General features: G+C 44.2%; 1 protein-coding gene across 1 annotated transcript in view; it reads right to left on the minus strand.

Annotated features, from left to right (window-relative positions):
* The window catches only part of LOC149450443 (uncharacterized), a 50356-nt gene that overhangs the window by 10070 nt on the left and 22369 nt on the right, over positions 1 to 17917 (minus strand). The window contains exons 10-16 of the mRNA XM_089691892.1: positions 13419 to 13568; positions 12136 to 12276; positions 10249 to 10407; positions 3791 to 3934; positions 3244 to 3390; positions 1883 to 2026; positions 1563 to 1709 (exon numbers count right to left, since the gene is read on the minus strand). Of these exons, the coding sequence (XP_089548018.1) occupies positions 1563 to 1709; positions 1883 to 2026; positions 3244 to 3390; positions 3791 to 3934; positions 10249 to 10407; positions 12136 to 12276; positions 13419 to 13568 (1032 nt within the window). The remainder of the gene's footprint in view (positions 1 to 1562; positions 1710 to 1882; positions 2027 to 3243; positions 3391 to 3790; positions 3935 to 10248; positions 10408 to 12135; positions 12277 to 13418; positions 13569 to 17917) is intronic.

Genomic DNA, 17917 nt, shown 5'->3' on the forward strand with positions numbered 1-17917 from the left:
ACAAAGTGGAAGTAGGATTAGACCATTGTTCAGAGATTAGACTAAGTTCAGAGATGTGTATGGGCCATCAAGTTGTCACTGACGTCTGTAAACTATCTGTATTGCCAAGGTCATGAGCCAACAGCAACCAGAAATGGGGTTAGAGAGTCCTCAGACCGGCTGTCAGCAGCACAGTAACTGGTGAGCCTTGCTGGTCTACCCGCAGAAGAGTAGATTGTGATCAAACCTGCTCTGCTTACTTTTTTGAAAAGCATTGGTAGGCAGGTGCCTACAAATGAGCTGTTAGAGATCCTGGGCTGCCCGGGTGGGGAAGGGTTAACGCTAATTCTATGCCTCTCAGGATTTTCTAGGTACTGTCTTTCAACCTGTGATTGATATAAATAGGGGGAAGGCACTGCTCAGGGGGGACCGCATGGGAAAAACAAAGAAGTCCACCAGAGAAGTAACCACAAGCAAGTTGCTAGCACCTTGCATGGGAGCCTACCTAAAGGGACTCTTCCAGATATGGACTACTACCTGGAAAGGAATGCCTAGGCAACCTGGGACTAGTTAGAGTGAAACGGATGTGCACATTGGATTGTATTATTGCAGCGTTACTAGTAAAGTTGTTAAATATTCAAAGGGCTGGTCTAAAGTTATTGAAAAAAGGGGTGCATGGTGGTATGTGGCATATTGAAGGAGAACAGGGCCTGTAAGCACAGACTGTGGTGAAAAAGAAGAGTATGCAAGGTCATCACAAAGTTAACTCAGCAATGGATTTAATTAAAGGAATGTAGTTGGCAGGGGCAGACTGACAACTCATGGGGCCCCCGGGCAATAGGGGATCAGGGGGCCCGTGTCCTTGCCCAAACAAAAAAGCCTATGAAAGAAGAAAAAAGAAAGTGTAGCAGGGGCATCTCATGGGGCCCCCTACTGACCCCGTGCCCTTGGACAGTGCCTGAGTTTCCAAATGGTCAGTCCGCCCCTGGTAGTTGGTATGGGTAACCCTGAACTGGTGAAATGTTATAGCAGCCAGCCAGTCAGTGCAAAGTGATACCAGGTACAGGTGATGAGTCCTCTGGTAGCGAAGGAGTCGTTACTCAAAAGCAATTGGTACTGAATCTATAAATACAGAGACCCAGTGGACCCAGCCACTGGTATGGGTGAACAAGGATTTAATCAAGTGCACGCATGAGGTTTGTGCATGTTAGGACCTCATTCTGTCTGAGACAGAAGTGGCAAAGTAATGCTTTACTGGTGGAGTGGAGGCAGCAGCTCAATGGTGCCCCTTCTAAATGCCCTTCCTAGGAGATGAGTGCAGCAATATGGGATGATGTGTCAAACAAAAAGGAAGTTACATGTGGCTATGCTGCTGCACAAGGTGAGCAGCTCACCTCTAACTCTGAGTTTCACCTTGATTATGACTTTCACATCAATGCAACCCCGCCTGTTCCCAGGCATTGGCGATTGCGTTCATGAGTAAATATAACCTCACATGCAGATAGCATAGGCCCTGGCCCACATGTTCGTGAGCATCTGACAACTTGCCATGATCATGTACAGCAAGTGGCATTGCACTGTACCTTGTGCCAGAGAGAAGAAGCACCAGTTTACTCCGGGGATGCTGGAATTAAAGCAGCAGTTCCTGCTGATACATTGCGCGGCGCTGATCCCAGGATACCCACAATTCCTTCTCTTATTGGGCGAGCCACAACACTCCTGGACTTTAGCTAAAGGCAAATAAATTAAACAAAGATGGTAATAGCCAGGCAGCCAATAGCTTTAAAACTGAGACGATCTGCTATAAAAGGTATAGGTGTTGTCATGGTTCTAGCCATATACAGTATATTATGATTTATCATATTAAATAAATTATAGGAGGATGTTTAATATTGCATCTTACTTTGGGCTTTTGGAGAGAAGCACCATTTAACCCCAGGAACAGATGAGTTGAAACAGCATCCCCTAGAATAGCACTCCCTGTCTGTAATTCCTGGATATCCACAGTCTGTTCTGTCAGCTGGACTCACAGAGCACTGAGCCTTATCTGTAGAGACAAAGTGGAAATAAGAACAGATTCTATTGGGAAGGGGGGGAAAATGGGACAGTATGGTAGAAGTGTAGAGATGGGTATGGGTTATCAAACAGTCATAGATCTTCTGTGCTGCCAAAGTCAACAGCCAGCAACAATCAGGAATGGTGTTGTAGAAAGTCCTGACAGGCAGAGGAACAGCAAACAACAAATCAATAGGTAAATGCATAGTTGGACAACATTGGCGGTTAACGGCAACAGCACTGTGATTAGCTAGTCATGTTGCTGTAGACACACATGGTAGGCAAAATTTCTCTGCTTACTATTTCTTAAAGTGTTAGTGGCTTGGTAAGACACCCTTGGCTTGTACACCAAGCAGTTTAGAGTAACAGGACCAATTGTGGTTTCGACTAACACTAACTTTTTTTTGTTCTCGCTTGAGTGACACACAAGGCTCACTGCGATTCGCTTGCATGGGGCCCACCAGGATTCCTGGAGGTTGCCAAGTGGAAACCTCCAGACCTTGCCTCTGAGACACCATGGGAGAAACCAAGCCTGGCCTGACCAAAACCCAAGATCTTCACATTTAGCCTGTTCTAGATCTGAGGTACAGTCCCAACTAGGCCATGCCCAAGAGTAGATCCCCATTGGTAGAGAACACCATACCAGACTCCTTAGGAACGAAGTTTACAACCATAATGTAACAAACCATACAGGATTATGGTAGCACCCTACCTGAACAATAAGTACAGCAGTTCTCTAATCACAGTGATGAAGGGAGAGATGAGACCCACAACCTAAAAGTGGGTAGAATATGGTAATTGAATTCATCCTTGGGAGGAATGCAATCTGTTTTACCTCCCCAGTCCATATATTCCCCCTCAAGGGGGAGCTCATGTTGAGTTGGCTCCTGATTACATTGTTCCTCCCAGATGGGCCCTAGATAAGATCTGATACTCTTCCTCACCAGGCTGAAGGTTGCACACATACTAACTAAAGCATTCCTCATGCTTCCCACCAATCCTTTTTAAATAACCAAAGGAACACCAATAACCAGAGTAAGGTTGCCAAGCAAACTAGAACAGGGTACCACCTTAAAAAAGGACTATCCCAGTCACTGCTTAAATTACACTTACCACCACTCATCTTGTGGTGTCTACAAAAACTGCAACAGGGATCCCTCTATATACACATCATATTCTGCATGCTTTTATATCAGCACTGTAATGTACCCTGTGCCTGAGAGTAGAAGCACCAATTCACGCCGGGGATACTGGAATCATAACAGCAGTCTCTCCTGGCACATTCGGAAGCACTGATTCCTGGGTAGCCACAGTTCCTTCTCAGGTAAGGAGACCCGCCACACTCTTGATTTGCCTCTGTGAAAGTAAAAATGAAAATATACACACAGTATATATGCATGCATTGCGGTGTTGTAACTATTGGTTATTAGACATGGCTTTTAGTGTGCATGAAAAACACATTGCTGAAATAGGAAAACCACGCAAATGTGTCCAGATCAAGAGATGAAAAAAATAACTGATACAAAATATAAAACAAAGCTGCAAACACAAAAAGGAGATGTCCCTCTGTCAAAAATAGTGACCTGTGTTGCTCTAAACAAATGCGCAATAAACTAAGCAAATTTATTCATCAAGAAAATGCACACATGTATAAAAAGCATTGTGCATTTAAAAAAAAAAAAAAAACCCACACACTTTGTAGAGACATTCTGACAAATTTTGCAGTCTATGCCTTCCTTTCCCTTTGACACAATACCTTTAATGTTTGGAGGGAAGCACCATTTAACGCCAGGAATACTTGAATCATAGCAGCATCCTCGAGAGTGACATTCGGTGGAGCTGATGCCAGGATATCCACAGTCTGTTCTGTCTTCTGGATTAACAGAGCATTGGACCTTATCTGTGCCACAAAGGATAAAGTGAGAAAACATATGCAGATAAGCTTAGTTCCAAAAATTTTAGCATGCAGGTTCTCCACCCTCACCAATAGTACATGTCCTCAAAAGACCATCTAGCTAAAATAGTTTTCTGAAAATACCACCTCAGAACAGGTCTTAGTATGACCAGAGGACCAGTTTGAGAATGGCTGGTCTAGACCATAGGTGTTCAACCAGGGTTCCTGGAAACTAGGGTTCCTCAGAGGTTGCAAAGGATTCCTTGAGCAGTGATGGATTAACCTATCTAATTGTGCCTGCATTTTTCCAGAGCCAACATTTTGCAAAGCTAGCAGCATAACACCAATGTTCTTTGTAATAGTCTGAAGGGTTGGCATTCTTTCCACTGAGCACCACTATTAGGGGATATTGTTCTAACCGACTCCAAATGTGAAGGGCATTCTTCCTTCCTGACCATAATGTAGGGACTCCTTTTTCCCCCTACTGACCCCTAATGAAAGTTTATTCTTCCCACTGATCCCCAATATTTTGAGCATTCATCATCTCCCTGACCACCAATGTATGGGGGTCCTCCCCCAAATAAACACTAATAAAAGGGTGCTCTGCTACCAATGGCCACTAATGTAAGGGGGTCTTTCCCCATTGACCACCAATGGAAGGGGGCCTTTCTACCACTGACCACCAATGGAAGAAGACCCCTTCTCCCACTGACCAACAATGTATGGGCTATTCTCCCACAAACCACCAATATATGGGAAGGGATAACTCCCTATTCATTGTTAATTTTCTATAAAGGTTGGTTACACTGTACATGTGTCTTCCTATAGATGGGAAAGGTTCTTAAGCAAAATCTACGATTTGCCTTTACAGGTGAAACCGCAGAACAGGCAAACTAATTTACCCATTTTTTTTTGCCTTTTATGGTCTTGAATTTCTGCTCATGAATTGGCCAAGCTATTCAGCTGAGTATTGACGATTAGGAGTGAGTGGATGATTTTTTCCATTTCCTTGAAATGCAGGCCTTATTGCAAGATTTTGATGAAATGTCACCATTATAGCAAAATGCATTGCTGTCAATGAGGAGGGCAAATTAAAATGTTTATTGGTTTTTGAAGTTGTAATGAGCATAAATGGCCCCTGATGGCTACAAAAGCTCATTCTAACTGTCCTGGACGTCTGTCAAAAACTATCATGGGCTAATAAATTTAACTTGCACTGTTAAAAATGAAAAAAAAAACTCAAAAAAGGAGAAAAAAAAAAAAAAAAAAAAAAAAAAAGGAAAAAAAAAAAACTCAAAAAAAAGGAAAAAAAAGCAAAATCTGAAAAGACAGTACACCAGAAAGAAAAAAAAAATCTAAATAAAATAAAAAATACTAAAAACTATAAAAACACAAAATATATGTTCTAAATATAATAAAAAGCAGATCACTTTTTTAAAGAAAATTTTCCTTATCAGCTCAATGAGCAAAAATTGAGAGTTTACACTTTGGCAAAACTAAAATATCAAGTTCCATGTGAAATCAATTTCAACAAAATCACTCTACTCATCCCTAGTGGTGATTTAGGCATTGGTCTGAGGGAAATTTTAAAAAGCATTCTGTGCCCATTTGGTACTGTACCCTGTATGGTAGGTAAAGGTTATGTTGCTATGGATAGGAGATGGGGGTATGTTGGTGACTACACTGTTGTACCTCTCAGGGGCTTCTGAAAATAGTGGCCACCACTGCTCTGCATTGAATGTTCATAGTGAAAACTGCAGCCGATTTCAGATGCCAAAATTTAGAGCTAAATGAGCATCAGAAACAAACAGTAAGCTTTCATTTTGACCATGTTTAGCCCTGACACTGGATGAAGAAAGCATTGTTCCTGAAGAAATTTTTACGGGATCTTTTTTCCAAGATGTTGTTAAAAGGCCATGGTGCAAAATATATGTGTAGATACATATAAACAATTTGGGTCATTGGTCCTTTTTCGGTCACAAATTGCTTGGGTTTCCAGATACATCTTAGGATATTGATGTCATGAGGCTTTCCCCCTCTTAACCTGTTCAGCCAATTCTGTGGGCATATCCACCCACCTTAATACCCAGTGGCTGAAACATGCTAGGACAACATTTTGAAGTGCAACACAGCCTGATTCAATAGTAGTGCACATAGTTGCAAAATTCTGATTCCACAGTGAGGAAGATTATGGGAAATTTAGCCTAAACTCTCAATATTTCAGTGAATACAGAACAATCTTAAACATTTCTTTCCATTATCTGCAATGTATTTACTACATGTAGCACCCTCTAGGTTTAGCTAGATAGAGGCTAGAAGGCTCTGCAGGTCAGGGCTTCCCTCCCAGCCTTCAAGAAACACCGAGAACTTTCTGGAAGAGGGGCAGAGGGGAGGAGGCCCAGATCTGTATTTTTGAGGGACCTTGGCCAATCCCCTGGCAGGAAGCTGGGCATGGTAACCAAGCCGTAAAATGTGGCAGAGCCTAGGGAGCAGTGTGCAGTGCTGGATGGAAGATGGACTGAGAGGAGACTGGAGTGTGGAGCCTGGGAGGGGGCCATATGGAGGGGAGCCAACCTACAGGATGGCTGCTGGACAAAAGGATCTCCACTGTCCCAACATCTCCTAGGGAGGACAACCTGTCAGCTGGGAAGGAGCCAGCCCAATGAAAGGCTTGAAGTCAGCTTTAACCCGCTGAGCTAACAGGACAGAGTACTTCTACACCTCCTGAGCCAGACAAAAAAGGGAGAGGGCAGTCAGGTGCAAGACCCAGCTAATGTAGTTCTCATCTGGGACTACATGATTGCTAGCTGTTGGAATGCCTTGTCCAGGGATACCCTCACGGTACCTTCAGTGCAGCTGGATGAATGAAGGGGAGGATTCATCTGGGGTCTGAGGAGATAAAAGGAGTCTTCAGTGCTCCTAGACTGTTTTTGATCCACATTGTACAGCATTTGTTGCCAAGTCTGCCCTCAAGTTGAGTTCCTTGGTCATCTCATATCGCTAGACGCCCAAGTTGTTAACCTTATTTAAAACTAAAAACCAGCTCAAGGACTGTATTACTGACTCAAGTGTGCAAATGTGCAAAATGCCTGGCTGTGCAGAGTACCTGAATTTGTCTTGATATTAGCTTCTTCAATCTTAGGCCTCGTACCAATGATGAGAATATCTGATGAATGATCATTCATTTTTTGCATGCTAGTCTCATATCAAAAACAGGTTACTAAAGTTACGAAAATCCTCATGAGACAGGATGCAACTTTGGAAGTGATGTAATGTATTGCATTCTCTCACTTCTGAGTATGCGTCACTCAATTTTTTTCCCGTGCAAATACTATAATACACTAAAATAGTTTGTTCTGTTACCTTACAAGAATATTTTTTTTCCCTTGTACATTCAGATATTTTTGCATGAACTGTCGGCTCTCAAAAGCTGTGTACTAACAAATAAATTATTGGACAATTGCTCCAAATGCATTTTTCCCTTTGATTTTCTCATCGTACATACTAGGCTTAAGACTGGGATAAGGAGGGTCAGGCATACTTCAACAGTATGCAGCCGTTTATTACTGTCCAATCAGAGGGCTGAGGGTAGGTTCTTGACCAAGCTGTGTTACCACTATAGTGGAGGTTGTGGGTCTGGTTCTGCTGTGTGGATTGCAGGTAGAACAGCCCCCACTATTATATCTCAGCTGTGTATTTAGCTGCATGCCCATGCTTTTTAATAAATAGACGGCTGAACTAAAGTTATAAGTTTGCACATTTGCCTGGCTTTCCCCCTTGAGCAACCACAAAGCTGAACATACATGCTGCAATTTAAATATGCAATCATTTTTACATGTGCTACAACTGTTTAATGTATGGGCCAACTCAAACAATCCATTCAATCTTTATCCAGTCAGGTCCTTACATTACATGGTTGCGGTTTGTAAATCCAAAAACGTTTGTATTATCAGGGGCGGAATGACAACTCATGGGGCCCCCCAGGCAATAGGAGATCATGGGCCCCCTGTGTCCCTGCCCACTCAAGCTGCACCCACACAAAGCCCCACCTACATATTACACTGCCCACAATACATGCGTTTCACAGAATTTCTCTACAGTATGCTCAAAATGTTTATTACACAAAATAAAAAAAAAAAAACACACACACACCACACACCTTACATTAAAGAGCGCAGCAATGGTACATTTCAAAATGAAGGTTAATTAACTTTTCCTATTCCTCCCACTGACACCAATGATGTGGCACCATTCTTCCCACTGACACCAATGATAGGACATTATTCCTTTCACGGATATGGATAAGGCACTATTCATCCCACTGATACCAAATGATGGGGCATTATTTTTACCACTGATACCAACGATGGGGTGCTATTCCTCCCCCTAATACTAAAGATGCATGGTTTACTCCCACTGATGCCAGGACAATTTCTGATTCCAAAGACCGCAGTCCGGCCCCCAAAAACCTGAAGGACAGTAAACTGGCCCTTTGATCTAAATTTGGGGTCTCCAAACTTTCTAAACAAAGTATATTCATGTGTTAGAATGGCCCAGTCACAGTCCAGACTGAAATCCAATGGACAATCTGTGGCCAGACCTGAAAATTGCTGTTCACAGATGCTTTCCATCCAGTAACAGATCTTGAGTGATTGTGCAAAGAGGAATGGGCAGAAATGTCCCTCGGTAGATGTGCAAAGCTGGGAAAGACATCCCCAAAAAGACTTGCAGATGGAATTGCAGCCAAAAGGGGGGGTCATACAAAACACTGACTCCAGGGGGCTGAAAACAAACGGCGCCACACTTTTCACAGATTTATTGGTCACAAATGTTGAAAACCATTTCTCATTTTCCTTCCACTTGACAATTATGTGCCACTTTGTGTTGGTCAATCACATCCAATCCCAATACATACATTGTAACATGACAACATGAGGGATATTTCAGTCGTGAGGAAGACTTTCAAGCCACTGTATATACCACCGATATCTACACGAAGTGCTATTCCTTATATATACACACACCACTGATATCTGTACACTGGGTGCCATTCAGTGTACAGATATCACTGTTTTATATAGGGAATATAGAATAGAAAACTACTATTAACCCCTTGCCTACTGCGCACTTATACCCCCTTCCTGCCCAGACCAATTTTCAGCGCTGTCACACTTTGAATGACAATTGCTCGGTCATGCAACACTGTCCCCATATGAAATTTTTATCTTTTTAGACAGCTTTTTTGGTGGTATTTAATCCCCTCAGGGTTTTTATTTTTTGCTAAACTAACCAAAAAAACTGAATTTTTTTTTCAAAAAGTTTAGTTTCGGTTATAAAATTGTAAATGAGTAATTTTTCTCCTTCACTGATGTGCGCTAATGAGACTGCAGTGATGGGCACTGATAAGGCAGCACTGATGGGGACACACTGGTAGGTGGCACTGACAAACATCACTGATGGGCAATGAAGGGCAGTACTCATATGGCACCGATAGGCAGCACTGACTAGCACTGATAGGCAGCTCAGATGGGCACTGATATGTGGCATTTATGTGCACTGTTAGGCACCGATATGTGGCATTGACGGACACCGACAGCTGGCACTGATGGGGCTACACTGGTCAGTGCCCTGATGATCAGTGTAGATGTCCTCTGAGTAATGCCGATTACCGGCTCTCCTCTCAGCATGACAGCTGGTGAGGAGAGGAATGCCAATAAAAGTCATTTCCTTATTTACATGCGATCAGCTGTGATTGGACACAGCTGATCACATGACGGAGCCGACGTCTTTTGGTTCTTTCCAATGATCAATGATCCACTGTGTCCAAGGGACACAGAGCACCACCGATCGTTGGAGTACATCATGATGTCCTCCCAGAACAAGAGAACCGCTGCCCGTCTGTCATTTCTTTATATGGTGGGAGGCGGTTAAGCTGCAGTGCTGTCAGTGTCACCGGGTCGGGGGATTACACACTGATCTGCTGCAGGATACAAGGCAGGTCAGCACAATGACTCCGCTCTTCTCTGGCCGCCTGTCCTGTGGCAGGGATGTGGGACCTGACCCTCTGAGGAAACTCAGAGGAGAGGTGTCTGAAGTGCCTGCCGCGGCACTGCCCCATTGCAACACCTTTTTCCTTTTAGCAGCGGCATATCCAGAGGACGGACTGAGCCTCTCATGGGGCCCTCTAGTGACCACGGGGTGCTCCTGAATGGCAAGTCCGCCCCTAGTTGTAACACACCCATTATACTTTAGAGTCGTATACCATTGGGTGGCTAGGTGTAGTATAGTCAGGTAAATACAAGTAAATCTTTATGAAATACCTTGTGCCTGGGAATAGAAGCACCAGTTCACATTGGGGATACTGGAGTCGTAGCAGCAGTTTCGTTTGGTGCACTCGGAGGCACTTATCCCAGGATAACCACAGTCCCTTCTCTGACATGGGAGCACATTACTGCATTCCTTGTTTGTGATGTTATTCTCTGTAATGAAATAAAAAAAAAAAAAAAAAAAAAAAAAAAGTTATGATACACCTAGATCTAGAAGGACCATTAAGTAGCTTCCTTCCACAATTGCCGAGATAAGATATGGGACTCTTAGCCTGCTCCTAGGGATGCATTTACCCAGTCACATTCACACAATTTTAAAATAGGATCAATGTGCACCAGGCCAAAGTAGAAGTCATTGACTCTCACATGGTGTGTTCAGGGAAACAAGTCGTACATGCAGGTGCAAGTAACACTAATACAGAAGTGATCTGTCAAATTAAAGTAAAAAAGCCACAGTGCTACCCCAAAAATTATGTAGCTCAAAAATGTGCAGCCTAAAAAAACAAAAAAACAAAAAAAAAAAAACCCACACACGTTCAATCCTTATATCTTATACTAATAAATCTGTACAAAAAGAAAAAAAAAAAAAAAATTTATATATATATATATATATATATATATATATATATATATATATATATATATATATATATATATATATATATATATATATATATATATATATATATATACACATACATACATACACACACACACACATATACATATATATATATATATATATATATATATATACACATATATATATACACACACACACACACACACACACACATACACATACACATTGTGACATAAGGAACCAGATGCGATTTCTCCTGCGTTCAAGGACCCAGGCCGATGGGGACTACCAAAACCAGACACTCAGTACAGCTGAGCTCTGATGAAGGCGGCATGGCCTTTCGAAAGGCGTCAGCTGTACTGAGTGTCTACCCCCATGATGGGATTTGTGCTGGCTCCTCATCTCTGAAGTCCCTTTGAGGACTACATGCCCGATTTTATTCGCTGTTTGGGAGTACCATTCTTTAATAAAATTTGGTTGCTGAGGTAATGCGCAAGGTTGGTGCGCTTCTCATTTTTGTTTCACTTAACGCTCAAGGAACACTAAAAGGAAAGTCTGGGACGGTGCACTAAAGCACATATCCACTTTATTGTATAGAAAAGCAACTTAAACACCACATTGTATGCCAGTGGGGGAATAAAAGGTTCAAGCATATCGTGCTTTAGTGTGGCCTCTATGACTTTCCTGTGATATACAGCACAGGTGTGCAAACTGAGCCAGCACACATGCTTAAGGGTTGTGGTGTGCCTACCTGGAGCAGTGCTACCTTTTTCTATGTTACACCCCAAATTTACTGAAGTGTATGAAGAAGCTATCGTAGTACAACTGAGTAGCCCCTAGGGGGCAAGGTTCTGGGGGCCACAACTGGCCTGACCTGCTCACATGTAGACTCCAGAGTTTGTTTACATTTAGTGGTGAAAGGCTCCCTTTTTTGGTCACGCCGGCACATAACAGGCCCTTTGACTTCTTTGGGACCATCTCCTTGCTGGGGGGGATGAAAGTAGATGAGCCCCATAGAGGTTTGTTTGTAATGTGCAGGCATGATCTGGGAGTCTAACCACTGCTCTATAGCTCCCTCATCACCTACTCCCATGCTCAGGACTTAAAAGGCATTTCAGTTCCCCTAGAACTCCCCAATTCAGTCTCTCCTGCCATCTCCTACTGCATCTTTAGGCACTCACCCTTTCAGGGAAGCATTTCCTGCCTCATTTATACTATCTCCATCAACTGATCCCCACACAGTTCTTTGTATCACTTGCCCTTCCTTTATAGATTGAAAGCATAGGAATAATCCTTACTGTTATTGGGGAAGAAGCACCATTTGACTCCGGGAATAGATGGGTCAAAGCAGCATCCTCTGGATTGACATTCTCCAGAACTAATTCCTGGATATCCGCAGTCTGTTCTGTCAACCGGACTCACCGAGCACTGCGTCTCATCTATGAAGAATTGATAATATTATATTTGAAATAATGTTTACTGGCTGCACATAATAGTTTTCAGGTGCCTATGAGGAACTCTTAATCACATATAACTGATGAGTAATTGCAGTATAAGCATTTTTTGCACCTCTGACCTTAAAGTGTTACTAAACCCAGGACCCTGCATCCACTATATCTGGTCTCCTCGGACCCTGCATTCACTATATCCGATCTCCCAGGACCCTGCATTCACTATATCTGGTCTCCCCTGACCCTGCATTCACTATATCCGGTCTCCCAGGACCCTGCATTCACTATATCTGGTTTCCCACAGTACACAGAACATGGAAATACATTATTGTAGTAAATATAAACTGCCAATTACTTCTCATCAGCAGTATATAGCAGTCTTGTGACTCCTATCAGTGTCCAGCTGAGCACTAGTTAAAGCTTGTAGGAGGAGGAGTTCATTCTCCTCTGGCCTTGTGCTGACCACATGCACCCTCCCAAAGGAATTAAAAAAAAAAAAAAAAATCTAGCACATACTAAACTGAGCATGTGAATTGTGACCCCAAAGACTTATCAGGAGATGAGTGGAGGACAATGGAAGTAGGTGAGGATCAGAGAATACAGGATCAGCCAGCCTTTTTAAACAATGCAGAGGATTAACCCCTTAGGTTCCACAGTGAGCATTACAAGCATGCATGGCTACATATACAGACTGATTCTACTGTTGGTTTAGTAACTATCAATCCCACCTTCACTCAGATGAGATCCACCGATTGCGGTTGTGAGAGTTTTACATTCAGGTGAAAGACTCCCTCTCCTGGCCTTGCCACCACATTACAGGACCTTGGACTACTATGGGGCTATCTCCTGGCTTGGAGATATAGGTAGACAAGCCTTTTAGAAGTGGGGCTGTACTGTGCAGGCACGACCATGAAAGGGAGCCTTTTACTGTTGAATGTAAACAATGGAGGCCGCTTCTATTGGATCATGGTAAGTAGGGTAGGATTGTTTAGGTCAGGGGAGAACCAAAAGAATAGGTGCACTTCAGCTTTATAGGATGAGGAACAGGCAAACAGTTGCAGGAACTGTTGGCACTATAATATTGGTGTATTATAATAAAAATGGAAAGGATTGTGAAGCTTAGGAAAAACCTTTACTGTAGTCATTGGGGTAGAAGCACCATTTGACCCCAGGAATAGATGAGTTGAAGCAGCATCCTCTGGAATGGCATTTTTCGGCACTAATTCCTGGATATCCACAATCTGTCCTGTTAGCCGGACTCACCGAGCACCGAGCCTGGTCTATGAAGAAAAAATGGAATTATAATATTTGAAGTAGCAATTAATGTTAACAAGCTGTACATTTTTGGCGCTTATGAGGAACTGAGGAAAATTTCCTCCAAAATGTTTAAGTGTGCTCTTAGACAAAGTGTGACTATTCTTTTTGCCCCCTCGCCCTGATCTAAATGATCCCACCTCACTCAGGTAAGATTCATAAGAGTGAATGCAGGAGGATACCCAACTAGTAGAAAGTTTTTTCTGCATCTTCGTAAGTGCACCTTTAAGTCCTGGTTGGTGCATTTAGGGGATTAATATGTTTTTTGACATGGTTTCCCCTGTATGTGTGTCACTTCCCATTTAGTAGGTCGTATATACAAGAGAACAAACCTAGTCCATAGCTGTCCGGTGTGAGAAATGTACTGAGAGGACTGGTGTACTATATAGTCTGTGTCGCTGTATGTATGCTCCACCAATGAGACCTGTTACCTATGTAGCACCCTCCTAGTTTAGCTATGGTTAGAGGAGCTGTTAGCAGCTCAGGTGTAATAGCCAGTGGAGTGAAATTGTTGTCAGGGCTGAGAGACTGAAGGCCAGCCCTGGAATTTCCCCCTGCTCTGCATTTTGGAAGAGACTAGTAGAGAGAAAAAAAAAAAAAAAAAAAAAAAGTGTACCAACCTTGGGCAAGTTCCATCCAGAAAGGGAGATGGACCCTTGGTCAAGCTGATGTTTTGAAGGGGCTCTGAGGAAAAAGCCCCCCCCCCTTCGAAACGCATTAGCTTGACCAAGAGTGTATCTCCCTTCTGGATGTAACTTGCATGTGTCTCCTAACCCAGTGTTTGGTTTTGGATGTTATATGCTTTTTTTACTGCTACTCAGGTAGCATTTATGAATTGCTTACTGAGGTAATGTGCAAGGTTGGTGAGCTTTGTTTTTTGTTCTCTAATACAGTCTATTGAGCTTCCCCAGCTTCATGTTAGAGCCGCACAACCTTTGATCAGTGATGAACATTTATCATTTCGATTGGCCTTCTTCTGATCTGGGTCCCTGAGTGCAGGAGGTGTTGGATTTGTGTTAACTGGTCATTTTGGAAGAGCTTTGGAGACTGGGTGGATCTGAGGAGTGACTGGCTGCACTCTTGAGGGACCTCAGCCAATCCTCAACAGAAGGCTTGGCAAGGGGCTGGGACTTCCTTAAAGTGTAAGCCTACTCAGTGGCAGGAGTGTGGAGAGAGACAGAAGGAGAGAGGAAGATGTGAGGCAGAAGGAGGCTGCCAGGAGGCCTAGTGGGTTGGGGCCTGCCTGTGAGGCTGGAGCTAAAAAGGCAGAAAAATTGTCGCTCACTGGCCCCGAGCGAGGACTACCTGTACGGCAGGGAAGAAGCAGTCCAGTTGATAGCCCTGGTAGCAGTAGACAACCCACAAGCGGTACAGGAGAGGATCTGAGCGATTACACCTACAATCCCTGGGCGGGTAGGGGAAGGAGCACTCTGGTGGGAAACCAGGTTAACCCACTAGTGACTGTATACCCTTTTAAAAAGGAACAGGAGCCAGATCCCCTGCCCAGGAGAATCTCCAGATTGGTGGGTGAAGAGGAGTATTTCATCTAGGGTCTGGGATGGTACATCAAGGAGACACTGGCTGTCTCTCCAACAGACTGTTGCAGAATAGAAGCTTGTGATTAGTTCCAGGAAGTTTGTCCTCAGTTAATGTGTTCCATTTGGGCATCCTATAGCCCCCTTACCCTATGCCAGTTCTAAATCCCTTCAAACCACAAAACAAAAAGCTCAAGGACCAAATTTCTGACTTCGAATGCAAGCTTGTGTGGAGAATGCAGGTTGCCTGGTTGTACAGGAGTATAGGGGGACCCAAATTCATCAGCAACCCCTAAGGGAGTAGAGCTACACCTAGGACAGCCACAACAATGGACTTTATGCTTCCTAACTGATAGGAATATAACCACAAATCGGCAGCATTAACTACCTGCCGACCACAGATAGCCGAATGACGTCCTCCCAGAACGCGCTCTCCTGTGCGCCCCAGGGGGGCGCGCACCCGGCGATCTCCGTGATCGCCGTGTCCTACGGACACAGCTGATCACGTGATGTGGTAAAAGGCCAATCACAGCGGCCTTTTACCACCTGATCAGCGGTGTCCAGTGACACGCTGATCAGAGGGAAATGCAAGTGCCGGTTCTCGGCTGCACTTTCCTCACGCTGTCAGATCGTGAGGAAAGTACTGCCGAGAACCGGCAGTTGTCAGAGCGGGGATCGGCACCGATCATCAGGGCACTGATGATCAGTGCCCTGATGATCGGTGCCCAGCAGTGCCACCCGCAAGCTCCGCCCAGCAGTGTGCCCACTAGCTCCGCCCACCTGTGCCCAGCAGTGCACCCACCTGTGCCCAGCAGTGCACCCACCTGTGCCACTCTGCAGTGTCACACACCTGTGCCCAGAAGTGCCACCCACCTGTGCTTAGCAGTGCCACCCACCTGTGCCTAGCAGTGCCCACCCACCAGTGCCCAGGGGTTGTGCCAGTCAGTGCCGCCAGTCAGTGCCCAGCAGTGATGCCTATCCGTGCCGCCTATCCGTGCCGCCTATCCGTGCCGCCTATCCGTGCCGCCTATCCGTGCCGCCTATCCGTGCCGCCTATCCGTGCCGCCTATCCGTGCCGCCTATCCGTGCCGCCTATCCGTGCCGCCTATCCGTGCCGCCTATCCGTGCCGCCTATCCGTGCCGCCTATCCGTGCCGCCTATCCGTGCCGCCTCATTAGTGCCGCCTCATTAGTGCTGTCTATCAGTGTCGCCTATCCGTGACACCTCATTAGTACTGCCTATCAGTGCCCTTTAGTGCTGCCTATCAGTGCCGCCTATCAGTGCCCATCAGTGCTGCCTCATCAACGCACATCAGTGAAGGAGAAAAATTACCTGTTTGAAAAATTTTATAATAGAAACAAAGAAACTTTTTTTTTTTTTCAAATTTTTTGCGCTTTTTGTATTTATAGCGCAAAAAGTAAAGCGCCCAGTGGCGATTAAATACCACCAAAAGAAAGCTCTATTTGTGAGAAAAAAATGATCAAAATTTCATATGGGTACAATGTTGCATGACCGCGCAATTGTCAAAGTGCGGCAGCGCTGAAAGCTGAAAATTGGCCTGGTAAAGAAGGGGGTATAAGTGCCTGGTAGGCAAGTGGTTAATATGCGACAGCACAGTCAAGTGCACAGCCAAAAACATGCACTGCCAATAAGGTGTGTTATGTTGTATGCAGCCATGCATGTGAAGTATATGTACGAATAGGTTAGTGCACTTTGTTAATATTCAGTAAATGGAGTTGTTAAAGGAGAAGCTGTCCGTCATTTACTGGGAAGAGCATCATGAATTATAATGTATAGTTAATGTGCATCAAAGAACTGGGAGTCAAGTTATACAGTATGGAACCCTTTGGATTGTAAAGACAGATGTCTTGCAAAAAGTTAAATTTCATTTGTTAATCCTTGAGGTCATCAGTAACTTCGTGCCCTGGAGGGACAGAAGGAGGAGCAGCCAGATAACCATTAGGAGTGGCGAATTGGCAGTTCAGAGGCCTTGGTAGTGAGGAAACAGGTAATACTTCATGTTCCCCACAGTGACTGGGTCTCCATATTAGTACTGAACAAGGCCTGTCTAGGGACCAAGCCTGGAGGCACAAAGTGCAAGGCATGGAGTGAAATGCAGTGGCTTCCCCATGCAGCCTGTGGTGGAACATAAGGTGGTACGTTGTAAAGATGTGAATCAAGGTGGTGGAGTTATTTACCAAGTGTTACTTTTTCACAAAATGCAATGGAGTCATGAGTCGTGACAAGTAGGAACAGACCATGTCACCAGATAAAGAAATGAAGAGGAAAACAGGACACAATCCGCTGGGAAGGGTTAGATGCTGTAAGTGAATGGTGGCATTAGGCCTGAAAGTGTAGCAGCTATTGTAATACACGAGTGGCCCCAAACGAGAGGTTCAAAGGGCCACAGCTGGCCTGACTTACTCATACGCAGACCCCAGAATTTGTTTACATTGAATGAAGAAAGGCTTATATTGTGGCCATACCTGCACATTACAGGTGCTTGGACTTCTTGGAGTCCATCTCCAAGATGGGAGATGGATGTAGATGAGCTCCATAGAGGTTGGGTTGTAATGTGCTGGAGCAAACAGAACCATTCAGCACTGCTCTCTAGCTCCCTCATCAACTACCCCCATGCTCTGAACTTCAAGGCCTCTTCATCTGGATACCCAATCTCTCAGGTATCTCCTACTCCACTTTTAGGCGATTTCTGAAAACTTACCTCTTCAGGGAAGCCCATCCTGCCTCAGTTGAATTTTTATTTTCTTAATCAACTGATC

Source organism: Staurois parvus, unplaced genomic scaffold (assembly GCF_062004578.1).
Source record: "Staurois parvus isolate SC_StPar_1 unplaced genomic scaffold, SC_StPar_1.0 ptg000574l, whole genome shotgun sequence".
Taxonomy (NCBI): Eukaryota; Metazoa; Chordata; class Amphibia; order Anura; family Ranidae; genus Staurois; species Staurois parvus.